We start from the raw sequence: 13700 nt of genomic DNA on the forward strand, positions 1-13700 counted from the left end.
GGAACTCTTGTTTCAGGCATGGGATTAGTGGTATTTCGGTTTCTAAGCTGTGCCTGTGTTGAGACCATAAATTCTTTAGGTACCACTGTAGCTTTCTCATATGTAGTCTGGCATGGGGGACCAGGATTATGCATGATGCCATGAAGCCCAAGGCCTGCAGTACTTTCCTTGCTGTTAATTTGTTCTGCTTTGCTAATGCCAAGAAGTAAAGAGGGAGTTGTTCTTGTTTTTCTGCAGTTAGGAATGCCATCTGTTTTACTGTGTCCAATTCCGCACCCAAGAATGTTCTTGTTTGGGATGGTATCAGTCTTGACTTTTTTAAATTGACTGTGTATCCCAGGGCTTGTAGTAAGCAAATGACTCTTTGTAAGTCTTGTGTCAGCTTGCTTTTGTTGTCCGCTTGTATCAGGCAGTCGTCCAGGTATGGATAAATTTGGATTCCCTGTAGCCTGCAATGAGCGATTACTGATGCCAGGCATTTTGTGAATACTCTGGGCAGTAGATAAGCCAAAGGGCAATGCTGAGAATTGATAATGCTCTGATCCTGCAAGAAATCTGAGGTATATTCTGCAATTTGGTCGTATGGGGACGTGCAGGTATGCCTCCTTGAGATCTAGAGTTACCAGCCAACACTCCTTGCCCAGCATGGGAAGAAGTTGCTGTAGGGTCAGCATTTTGAATTTTGGGACAATGATGAATGTGTTTAAGGCGGACAGGTCGAGAATAGGTCTCCAACTTTTCTCTTTTCTTGGTACTAGGAAGAGTCTGGAGTAGAATCCTTTGCCCTGTTCTGTTGGTGGTACTCTTTCCACAGCTCTCATCTTTGTTAATTGAGCTATCTGCTTTAGAGCTTCTGTTTTCTGATTTGGAGGTAGGTTTGGCATTCCTCTTTTTACTGGTAAGGTGTGGAAGTGAAACCTGTAGCCTTGGTCTATGGTCTGCAAAATCCACTTGTCTTTTGTGATATAGTGCCAATTTTTGAAAATAAGGCTAACTTTCTGCCTAAGGGTGCTGCTATTTGTTCCCTGGTAGGCGGTGTCAGAGCCAAGTCACTGTGATTGTCCTGTTGCAGTGGCAGTGGTTGTGTCTGTGCCTCGCTGGTTATTGCCTTGCCACTGGCGTCCTCTGTAGGCACCTCCTCTGGATTGATTTCTGCCTCTGGAACGCCTATTCCTGCCTCTCTGAGATTTAGAGGAGTCTGGAAAGGACCAATTTTTGGAAGGCCAGTTCCTGCTAAACCTTGGGGGCTGAACCTGTAAGAAATCCTTAACTGTTTGTACAGATTTTGCCTTCTCTTCCATTTTCTTCATTACTTGCTGAGCAGGAGAACCAAACAGACTGGCCTTATCCATAGGAGCATCTAACAGCTTTGCTTTAACATGATCCGGCAAGACCTGTTCTTTCAACCATGCATGCCTTCTTATAACTGTGCCAGTCATGGCTGATCTAAATGAAGCCTCCAGTGCATCATAGCCACATTTTAAAGAATGGTTACTAACCTGCTGAATGTTATTCACCATTTCTAAAACATATTTCTTATCTAAGGAGTCATCAGAGGACAGTTTCTTAGTTAACTGATCAAGCATAAACTCTTGGTATTGGATCATATGAAACTGACAGTTCAAAGCTCTAGCTGAGAGAGTAGCAGAGGTGTAAACTTTTTACCCCATCTCTCTAAGGACCTGGATTCCCTTTCAGAAGGGAGAGGGTTTTTTGCTGAGGTCGAAGCTACTGCCTTAGGCCCCTGGGAGATAGTCTCAGGATCTGCAAGTGGGGCTTTGTATAGGTGGTGATGAGTGTCCGGTACCCTGTAAAACCTATCTGGTTTGGCAGGGGCTGGAGGTAAAGTATCAGGAGCAGTGCAAACATCATTAAATGCATCATCCACAACAGGCAGAACTGGAAGTATAGCTAAGGGCCTATGTTGCGGTAGGTGTAGAAAGGTCCTAAGCCTTTTTCTTGAATCTGAAAAATCTTGTCCCTGCCATTGGAATTGCTCTCTCATGGCATGTAAGGTTTCCCCAAAGGAAAATTCCTCTGGTGGAGAGGCAGATGGAATAGATTCTTCAGCATCGGAATCTTCATAAGTAGAAAAGGGAGCCTCTGGATGGTCTGTAATGTCTGAGTCATCAGAAGAATCATCTGAGGACTCTGGTTCTGGGGGCTCTGCTCTAGGTCTCTTTTCTGGAGGCTGAGAGGCCCTGTCTGGGTGAGATTGGGATCCCCTAATTAAAGAGATGAGATCCTCTGCCAGAGTAAGCATTTGAGAACTGGAACTGTGTGAGGGGGGCTTAACTGGCACTGATTTAGCAGTTTTGGCTGCTTTAGCCCTGGCAAAGGCCTTAATAGACATGGCTGCAGGAGGCCTAGCAGCACCACGTGCTGGGGTAGAGACATCCAAAGGGATGGTGTCTGATAATTCTATAGGAACCACATTAGTAGGCAAAACTTCCGAGGCCGATTCAACTAGGGTAGCAGGAGCCTCGGTAGTAGTCATGGATTCGGCTGAAGATTGACCCGTTTGCTCGGTTTCGGTTTGCTTAACCGTGGTTTCGGCCGAAACCGCGGACCGCGAGTGTCGGTCTTTTTCTTTGTGTTTTTTAACAATTTGAGTAGTCGGAGAATCCGACGGCATAATGTACGCAAAATCTGAGCCGAAAAACTGTTCAGCAAACTCCGACCGACGCCTAAGCGTGGCCGGTTGAAGGAAGCACAGGCTAAACAGGCTGCTACGTCGTGGTCTGGGCCTAAACAAGGTAAGCAGTAAGAGTGGAAATCTTTATGAGGTATTTGTTTCCCACAAGTCAAACAGTTATTTACTTTTTCTGACATCGGCTGAGGCAAGAAAGAGTCCCCAACGGGTACTTAGCTTTTAGAAGTCTTCGAAGTAGTATTCGGTAGTAGTAATCTCTGGATCTGACTGACCGGCACTTGCGAACAGCTTCTGCTTCGGGCGCCACGCGGCAAGAAAGACTGAGGAAAATGGCGTCGGCTGATGCCTTTATACCCAAAGACCAGCAGAGATGATGTCGGGTGAAGTGCGACACCAGCCGAGGCCAGACCCAGACTTTGGAATCCGGCCGACCGAAGGGCTGCCTGACGACAGGACAACCCATTTGTTAGGACTGCAGATGCATCCTTGAAGGACATCCAGGACTGCAACAGTGAATACACTCGAACATCTACATTTATGTTAAGTGTACACAACTGTATTTTGTTCTTTGTGTTTCACTGTTGCAGTCATCACACTTGGGTTGATTCCCAAAGCTGAGGAAGGGTGGAGGCAGTCAAGAAGTATTGGGGCTAGCTATTAGGCCTTGTAAGACTGCTGCGGCAAATCCAGCTCTGGATTTAGAAAAGATAGGTAAGTGGCAATGCTTGGTGAAGGTGCGTACAGAACTCCAGGTTGCAGCTTCCAGGATGTCCCTGGTAGGGACTCCCCTGAGGAATGCTGTAGAGGTTGAGGTAGCTCTAGTGGAATGAGTTCTGATACCCTGTGGTGTAGGTTTTCCACGGTGTTTGTAGCAGAAATGGATGCAGTATGCTACCCATTTGGAAACGGTTTGCTTTGAAATGGCCTTGCCCTCTGCCCCTGTAGCAAAGCTGACTAGCTGCTGGTCAGATTTTCTGAAAGGTTTAGTTCTGTCAAGGTAGAACCTGAGCTGTCTGTGCACGTCCATGGAGTGTAGAATCCTTTCCCCTTTATTCTGAGGATTAGGGAAAAAGGTTGGTAAATGGATGGATTGGTTTAAAGCCACACTGGATACTGCCTTGGGCATAAATGATGGGTTAGTCCTGAGGGAAACCCTGTCTGCATGGAAAATAATGAAGGGTTCCACAGCCATTAGTACCTGTAACTCAAGACACTCTTCTTGCTGAAGTTATGGCTAGAAGTAAGGCTGTTTTCCAAGAGAGGAATTTTAACTCTGCTGTTGCAGCAGGCTCAAAAGGGGGAAGTGTGAGTTTCTCTAGTAAAGTTAAGGTCCCAAACAGGGGTGGGAGATCTCCTCAGTTGTTAGCTCCTCTCAGGAACTGTTTAATGAGAGGGTGAGAAAATACAGGTGGCTCAGTATTGTAGTGAGCTGAGATGAGAGGGTGAGAAAATACAGGTGGCTCAGTATTGTAGTGAGCTGAGATGAGAGGGATGAATTTTAATTGATGAAAAGGATAGGTCTTTGTGGAGTAGCTCTGCTAGGTAATCTTGGATTTGAGGTAAGGTGGGCACAGCTGTGTCCTTTCCTTGAGACTGGCTCCAAGAACAATATCTTTCCACTTTTCTGGATAGGATTTTCTACTACTAGGCCTTCTGGCCTCAAGGCTGATGTCCAGCACCTGTTTGCTGAGGGTTGCTGGTGGTATATTCAGGGGATAAGCCAGGTTGCAAGATTCAGGTTTGCACCTCGGGATGCAAAATCTGCCCCTACTGCTAGGACAGCAGGGAGGTGGTCTGACATAGGTGCCAGGGTGGCACTGCTGTCAGACTGCGTAGGAGTGGGTACCAGTGCTGGCGTGGCCAGTCTGGGGCAATCAGGATTGTCCTTGGTCTGCCCTGTTTTATCTTGAGAGGAGGGGCAGAGGGGGAAAGGCGTAAATTGAGAGGTTTTCACATGTAAAGGATAGGGCATCCACTTTCAATGCTTGGCTGTGGGGATTTCTGGTGCAAAATTTGCTCAATTGATGGTTTTGGGGGGAGGCAAAGAGGTCCACCTCTGGTGTCCCCCACTTGTGGATTAGAAGTTTGAATGAGTTGGGTTTCAGCTTCCTCTCATGTGAGTCCAGTAAACTTCTGCTTAAGTCATCTGCCAGTGAATTTTGTTTGCCTGGCAGGAATTGAGCTTGCAGTTGCACTTTGTTGCTCAGGGCTGTGTTCCACAGGGCCATGGCTAACCTGCAGAGAGTGTAGGAATGTGTTCCCCCCTGCTTGCTTATGTACCACATAACTGTGGTGTTGTCTTTATCAGGAGGATAAGGTATTTGAAGGTCGGCATTCTGTACAGTTAACATTTCTTTTTGATTGATATGCGGGGGAATTGGTCTGGGCTCCAATTGCCTTGAATAAATTTGCCTGCCATGTGAGCCCCCCACGCATAGTCTGATGCGTCTGTTGTCAAGGTTTGGGTGGCGAGTGGTTGAGTGAAAGGAAGTCCCTTGTTGTGGTTGCATGCCTCTGCCCACCAAAGAAACTCTGCCTTTAGACAAGGAATGATAGTAATCAGTGTTTCCAAGTCCTGAGAATGATGATACCAGAGACTTTTTAAGTACCATTGAAGTTTCCTCATATGCAGTCTTGCATATGGAATTAATAGAATGCATGAGGCCATGAACCCTAGGGCTTGCAGTATTTTTCTTGCAGATAGCTGGGTTTTGGTGGCCATTAGTTTGAAGTAGTTTGTCAAATAAGCCTGTTTTTCTGGAGTGAGGAATGCCATCTGGGAAGTTGTGTTCAAGCTTGCTCCCAGGAATACAATCTTTTGGTTGGGCACCAATTGTGATTTCTTTTCGTTGATGGTGTACCTCAGAGAATTCTCTTTACAAATGCCAGGTGCTGAAGTAGCAATTCCTGACTGTCCGCCTGAATCAGGCAATCGTCCAAGTATGGGTAAATTTGAATATTTCTCTGCTTGCAGTATGCAATGGCTGGAGCCTGGCACTTTGTGAATACCCTGGACGCAGTAGATAAGCCAAAGGGAAGTGCAGAAAACTGACAGTGCACATAGAGCCTGCCCTGAAACGTAGATATTTCCTGCAAGATTCCCTTATGGGGATGTGCAGATAAGCTTCTTTTAAGTCTAGGGTGACTAGCCAGACGTCCTTGGCTAGCATAGGAAGAAGCTGTTGCAGAGTCAACATTTTGAATTTTGGTACCACCAGAAAGGTGTTGAGAACTGAAAGATCTAGGATAGGGTGCCAAGAGCCCACTTTTCTGGGCACCAGGAATAGTCTGGAGTAGAAACCCTGTCCCCTTTGTTCTATTGGCACAGGTTGAATAGCCCTGATGCTAAGAACAGAAAGTACTTGCTTTTGAGCCTCTGCCCACTGGTTTGGAGGAAGGTCTGGCAACCCCTTGGGGTTGGCAGTGAGTGGAAGTAGAATCTGTATCCCTAGGACACAATGTTTAGGACCCATCGGTCCTGGGTAATAGACATCCAGTTTTGTACATGCAGGGCGAGTTTTCCTCCTAGGGGTGCAAGTACTTGGGCTTTGCTGGGAAGGAAAATAGACAAGTCATTGTGAACTTTTTCCATAAGGGGGTGGCTTACCACTCCCTGTTTTAGAGGAGGGAGCACTCCATTGTTTAGATCTCTGCATACCCTGAGACTGTAGTCTTGGTGGCCTGTTGCCTCTGGGTTTGGACTGAGAATGCCTGGGAGGGACTGGAAAGGACAGTTTTTAAAAGGCCAATGCCTACTGAATCTAGGTGGCTGCACCTGTAAGAAATCTTTAACAGTTTGCATAGATTTAGTTTTTTCCCCATCTTTTTAAGAACTTCTGCTTTTGAGCCAAACCTTTCCTGGTTTAATGGAGCATGTAGTAATTTTGCTTTGACATGGTCTGACAAGAGTTGCTCCTTCAGCCAAGCATGCCTTCTCAGTACAGACCCAGTGACAGCAGCCCTGCAAGATGCTTCTAAGGCATCAAAACCACACTGCAAAGTATGTTTACTAACTTGACTTGCAGAATGCATTAACTGTTGTAAAGCTTTATTTTCTGTACAATCTGGAAGCAACATTTTGTGGTTAATTAGTTCCATAATATGCTGCTGGTACTTCAACATGTGAAACTGGCAACTGAAAGCCCTGATGGCAAGAGTTGCAGAGGTATATACCTTTTTACCCCATCTATCTAAAGCTCTAGAATCCCTGTCCAAAGGGGTAGGGTTTTTGGCTGTAGTAGCCTTAATGCATTTAGGTCCCTGGGAAATAGTCTCTGGATCCACAGTGGGATTCTTAAAGTGAAATTTGTGAGAGTCAGGTGCTCTGTAGTACCGGTTAGGCTTTCTAGGAGCTGGTGGTAAAGTATCAGGAGTACGACTGGATTCCATGAAGACATCATCTACAATGTCCAGGACAGGGGCCTGTGCTGAGGCAAGTCTAAAAATTCTCTGAGTCTCTTTTTGGACTGAGGGTAGTCTTGGCATTCCCAGTGGAAATGCTCTCAAAGTATGCAAGGTTTCACCAAAAGAAAAGTCCTCTGGGGGGGAGGCAGAGGGTTTGGAATCCTCTGCATTTGAATCCTCATAGGTAAATAAGGGTATGTCCTGGTAATTAGAGGGATCAGAGTCATCGGACTCATGGTCTGTAGAGTCAGAAGGAAAATCAATTCTTTGTCTTTTAGAGGAAGAGGGCTGGCTTCCACTAATTAAAGTTATAAGGTCTTCAGCCATTCTAAGCATTTGTTTCTGTGGCAAGGGAGCTTGAGCATGTACTTTGGTCATCAGTTTTCTAGGTGTAGTGCGAATTCTGGGTCTGAGAAACTCAGTATTTTTAGTCAAAAACGAAGCTGTCAGTTTAATGCAAACATTGAAAGGTCAGAATACACCCTCTCAGAAGCCGGTGCCTGCACAACGGCTCCAGACCCATCCAAGGTAGAGACATCCACAGGTTCCATAGTTGAAGAAGCATCTCGCAGCATACCGGACTCTGAATGGGTCTCAGCAGAGGCCTGTGAATCTGTAGAAGTGGGTATCAGGGGCTGCGAAAGAGCCTCACTGAGTACCGGCGAACTGGCGACTAGCTTAACGGAAGCGTCATCTGCAGTTTTGGACCTATGCGGTCTGTCTCTGTCTTTATCCTTACGTTTTTTCAGAAGATCGACAGTTAGATGGCTTATGGAAGCCATTTCGGAAAACAGAGAACGAAAGCGAAAGAATTTAGTGACAAAGATAGCCTGACGACGAATAGTTCAGGCGTTAAACAAGGCACAAATCCTACAGCAAAAAACGTCGTGGTCTGGGCCTAAACAGATGACACAGAAAGAATGAAAATCTCTTTGAGGTATTTGCTTTCCACAGACAAGACAATTGTTAACTTTTTCTGACATTGGTTAGAGCAAGAAAAAAGGATCCCCTGTCAGGGTACTTAGCTTTAGAAGACTTCAGGTTTGAAACTCGAAAAACGAAAATTTCAGGAAGCGGCTGACCAGCACTTGCAAACTGCTTCTGCTTCGGACTCCCACATGGCAAGAAAAGCTGATGTAATGGCGATGGCTGCATGTTTTATACCCCTGATGACCTGACGTCATGGAAGAGGCAACAGCATCAGACACAGAAATCCCAAGACTCTGGTATTCGGGCCAACTGAGGGCTACCTGCAGGCAAATAACCCAAGTGTGATGACTGCAACAGTAAAACATGAAGAATATCAGGGGCAACAACAATTAAATTCAAGTTGAAAAGAAAAAAAAAAACAGGAGTAAGAGTGCTGCCACTGCACAATTTTCCACATCCGTGTTCCCTCTAATGGTCATTTTATTTAGATATATTGTACATCCCAGAGGTGACTAAATGCATAAAAAAATCAGATATAGTATCCATTTCCATGCAACTCATTTTACATATTCATATATCAACAATAATGATGAACATCCTGACACTTGCGTTCTGTGAAGTCAGAGAGGCCAATAATGGGAAATAACTCAACTGTTCCTTTTGAAATGAAACTGAAGTTAGAAAAGAACACACTCCATATTTACAAAGACATAACAGGTCCTGTAGTCTCCCTCAAGGAGAAGAGTCTGGTCCTGGCCTAGGATCTATATGGACAAAATCAGGTCTTTTACAAGAGCTTTTGATGGGGGCAAAATATAACAGATTTGTATACATCATATCAATTATCTTCAAAAATACATTACTACAACTTTGGGAGTATAGTTTCCATAAAAACAGATACTCAAATAACAGAATTAGTGCTGCAGGACAATTTCACTCCGTCTCTGCCTCCCCCCCCTCCCCAAGTCCCATACCAGCACTGAAGCAGAAGTAACACACTAATAGCTACGTCTTCACTGGATTTTGTAGCCGGCTAGTTTCGTACGTTGGGCAGATAAGTAACCCTTTAGGGATTTCCCTTCTACCGTTTGTGGGAAAAAATTTACTTGTTCACATAATTTATGTAAATGATAAAAGGGAACTGTTCCCGTGGTCACCACATTCCTTATAAAGATCACAAGACATCCTGTCTTTTTTGCTTGGGAGAGGAACACAACTTTCAGTCCACATTCACTCCTGCTCTAGCTGTAAATCTTTTGCTCCAAAAACTCTTAGAAGCAAGCAAAGTTCTTTACGATTACACCTAGAAAATCAAAAGCTCAAGGCTTTAACTCGAGTTAATGAAGTAGGGTTCTGGTTCTTCAGAGGTCTCTTCTCTGGTCCCAAAGAAAAGCTTCTTGAGAGGCATTCATTTCCATTCCAGCTCCCTTTCTGCCTCAATCTTTGACAGATGACTCTGCTGCAGCCATGTCTGAGCCTTCAAGCTGTCCATTCTCTTCTTTTAACTCCTCTGGCATTGCTCTTTGTGAAGCTGCTAAAAACTGAGAAGCAAGCACGGCCCTTCAAGGCCATTCATACATCCACTTCAAGATGGGAGAACTACTGCATGCACTACTGCAGTGGACAGGGATTCAATTCTTACAAAACCGAACTGAGGAATAGGACTCCACGTTCTAGCTGTAGCATATATCTGCTCCTTGTACTATTTCACTGAAGGAGTCAAAAGAAGAATGGTTTGACTTTGTCAAAGGATTATTTGAAGTGCTTAAGTCTTTACAGTTAAAACGAAAAAGGTCCCCTTCCCTCCCCTTCAGATTTTGAATCAGACTCCGATGTACAAAATACGAGTTTGGAATACATCTTTCAGGTTTCTGCCTTAGAAAATTGGGAATCTGAGTCAGAAGGGGAAAAAAAGGAGTCACTAGCACAATATTTTGGGAGGCCAGCTGAATCTCCTGCAGGATTCTTGGAAGAAGAGGAGAGAAAGCATAGAGAAACATCCCCTTCCAAGGAAAGGAAATGGGGTCCGTCTTACACGCCAGATGGCATGACACTCAGGAACAGAAAAGACGGATATGCATGTTCAGAGGGGAGGCAAAAAGATTTACCTGATGAATACCCCACAGACGGACTCAGGAGCATCCATTCATGAGCCTGTGTTTTGGACCTGCTCAGAGTGTCTGCCACTAGACTGTATACCAATGGAATATACACGACCTGAAGATTTAGCTGATAACCGATAGCCAGATCCTAGGCCTGAATAGCCAGCCTGCAAAGAAAATAAGACTTTGTGCCCCCCCCCCCCCCCCCCCCCGCTTGCTGACATACTACATCACTACGGTGTTGTCTGTGTAAACCTTCAGTGGGTCTGGACAGCGCATGGGGTGAAAAGCCTGAAGGGCCAAAATCAGAGCTCTCATCTCTTTGATGTTGACATGGTGTGACTTCTGACTGTGGGGGGAGGCGAAGACCTTGAACTTTCAGGTGACCACAGGAACCCCCCCCTCGCATGTCTGAGGCATCAGGGAACAGTTCTTAAGAAGGAACTGGAGGCTGAAAAGGCAGGCCTGGGTTAAGGATAAGTTGCTGAATCCACCAGTCGAATTCCCACTTGAGACAAGGAAGGAGAAGCACTCTGAACTCCAGACGGTGGCAAAACTGAAACCAAACTGACTTGCGGTACCACTGAAGCTTCCACATATGGAGTCTAGCAAGAGGAATCATTGGAACAGAAGAGGCCATGAATCCTAGGGTCCAAAGAAACTCTCTGGCTGGAATGGCAAGCATAGTAAGAAGAGACTGAAGGAAGGCTGTCAAGGATAAAACCTTTAGAGGAGGAAGAGATGCCAACATTGGCACTGTCTGAATCCTGCAGCCCACATGATCCTGAGAGGGAGTCAGGACACACTTTTGGGAAGTTGAGAGTGAACCTTAAACTTTGAAGGAGAGATATGGTGAACTCCAGAGACTGTAACAGACAACAGGGAGAATGTACCTGAATCAACAGGTTGTCTAAATAAGAAAAAATATGAATGCCTTGGAGCTTGCAGAAGACAATCACAGGAGTTAGGCATTTTGTGAATATCCTGGGGTGGTAAAGAGACCAAAGGGCAAAGCAGAGAACTTAAAATGACAAGAAGAAAGAGAAATGCAAAAACTTCCTGAAAAGAGGTTGAACAGGGATATGTAGGTAAGCATGCTTCAGATCCAAAGACACCAGAAAAGCCTGGGGCAGCAAAAGAGGAAACTGGGATGGAAGAGAAAGCATCCGAAAAGATGGAACCTTCAGAAAGGTGTTGAGTAAGAAGACATCAAGAACAGTCCTCCAACTGCCCTTCTTTCAAGGAACCAGGAATACTCTGGAGTAAAATCCCTTTCTTACTTGGGAAGGAAGGACAGGCTAAATAATTCACTGGTTCTCCAGGGACCCAAGAACATCTGAGAAATGAAGCACAGCAAGGGGTGTTCAGACTGACAATCAGTAATAGCATTTGGACTAGCAGCAAACAAGTTCTGGACAACTGTGTCCGTACATCACCTTTATGCCCTATGTCCTGTGTGGGGAGCATACGTGTGTCATATGGCAAGATCTAAAGACTTTGGTATACTGGCTGGACATGGACATTGAACTATCATTGGCAGGAGATCCCCAAGGTGAAGAATACTGCAATAGTGATATAGGAGGACATCAACTAGTGTTTTCTTTCTTTTTCATCCGTCATTGTCAGGGATGCATAAGGGGCTCCTGTTTGGCTCCCTGTCTCTGGATGTATATTCTTCTCCACAAATTCTCAGTGTGCACTTCTGTCTTTTTGCTCTCCTGTGGACAATCTTGGGAGCTGTACAGAATTTCAGTCATCTTTAAGGGGACTTTCAACTGAGAGTACAAAAAGACCTTCTGCCATGATCAGGATTTCAGAAGAGGAAATCTCAGCACACACTCATTGCAGTGGGTATCTAATGTTAGATCTAAAGCTCTTGGAAGAAATGCCAAAGTACAACTATCACAAATGAGATTTCAGCTCTCAAATACTATAGAAGGCCTCATGAAATAAGATCTGACCAGTTACTCAAAGAGATGGAAATCTGCACACCTTGTAGTGAGTCCCTAAAGAGTCTACTCATTGAAAATGCTCACTGAAGGCTACCGAAATGGAGCTGTAGTATCCACAACTACTACTGACATGGGCTGGGATGAGGTACAGTCACCAATGTGACAGCCTGTGGTAAGTGTGCCATCATGCATTAAATAAGCTTAATAAATGCTGCACTCAATACTCACATGATAAAATGCAGCTAGAAAAGAAGGAAAATAGGCTACATGAGTCTGAAGTGTCTCTGGCTGTACAAATTGCATCTAGACTCAACAATATACTCATATGATAGCCTGAAAGAGACTGGTTGGGGAGAACTCATTCCCTGTGTATAGCCTTAGGTGAAGCAATTGACTTTTTTAAAGAAACTAACTCTAAAAAAAATCCATCAGGAATTTCTGGGCCACAATAGCCAATACATACCCCTTAGTAACCTTTGTACTTCAAGGGAAGGGCAGAAAATGTATTTAACAGCTGTAAAAGCAGTGGCTGACATCAATCATTGGGTCTAAATGACTTTTCTCTTCCTCTACTTGTGCATCCAAAAGAACTGTTACACCAAATACATCTGAAGAAAAATCCCACAGTAGATAAGTAAAGATTAGGCTCCTCAGTGGACTTCAGATTCTGTTTAACTTCCCTGTGTGTCTGTGTAGGGAGGGTGTGTTCCCCGCAGTAGAAATGCAATCAAAAAGTATTTTCTGTTCCCACCTCCTCAAAGTTATTATTTTTGGAAGGAAGGGCCTTAATTATCTTTATTAAGACACATTTTCTTATATTTTAGAACAAACAGCAAACTAAAATAAAATGCAGACATTTAGTAGACTATAGTAAAACAAAAAGACATGAGTGCCACAGTAATGGGAAAGAAATGCCAGATATGGGCTTCCTACTTTAAAGGAAAAACTCATTTGGAAATGCCATTCTCAACAGTGATGACTTATTCTAAAAGCCTCAAGGAGCCACTGCATTACACTTTTTTTATTTTTACATATGAAAAGTGAACACTTAGGATATATAGTGTTGAAATGGTTAAATTGACTTCTCAGAGTAAATGGAACACTCATTCAAAGCACAGACCATGCTAGCTTTACTGTAGCTATTCTTCTGTCATACTTCACTCGTGCTGTCAGCAACAAATAGCTCAGCAAAGCAAAATTATTACGTACCATTTTTACTGCAAACATGTTGCATGGCCCAGACTGCCCATAGCTGTACACCTGGAGTACTGAAACATTCCAGCAATGGAAAGAATGGATTAAACGATCTGCAAAATAAATACATAAACTATTTCAAAATGCATTTTGGTTTAAAATAAGCCCACATAGCTGTTCCTTAAAAGAAAATACTGCATGATAAAGGTGTCATGTGCACATGCATGTATATACATGTATGTATATAAACTAACAGCAGGAGGTCAGCAACAGACACCACAAATGTACTGGAGAATGATTTTGTCCACAACACATCAAGCAACGATGTCTAAAAACTGGCTGATTGCTGGGCTCCTGCTGTATTATTTTAGTAGTTTTGCTTTATGCACTAAAAGCAGTTATACCTTTTATATCTTTTTTATTTTATACATACACAGACAGGTCTGTACATTTTATATATAAAAG

General features: G+C 44.2%; 1 protein-coding gene across 1 annotated transcript in view; it reads right to left on the minus strand.

Moving 5' to 3' along the window:
- The window catches only part of ZYG11B (zyg-11 family member B, cell cycle regulator), a gene marked incomplete in the record, with an annotated part of 797045 nt that overhangs the window by 31365 nt on the left and 751980 nt on the right, over nucleotides 1-13700 (minus strand). The window contains 1 exon segment of the mRNA XM_044085958.1: nucleotides 13251-13348. Within this exon segment, the coding sequence (XP_043941893.1) occupies nucleotides 13251-13348 (98 nt within the window).

This window comes from Protopterus annectens, chromosome 10.part0 (assembly GCF_019279795.1).
Source record: "Protopterus annectens isolate FY-2018-M chromosome 10.part0, PAN1.0, whole genome shotgun sequence".
Taxonomy (NCBI): Eukaryota; Metazoa; Chordata; order Ceratodontiformes; family Protopteridae; genus Protopterus; species Protopterus annectens.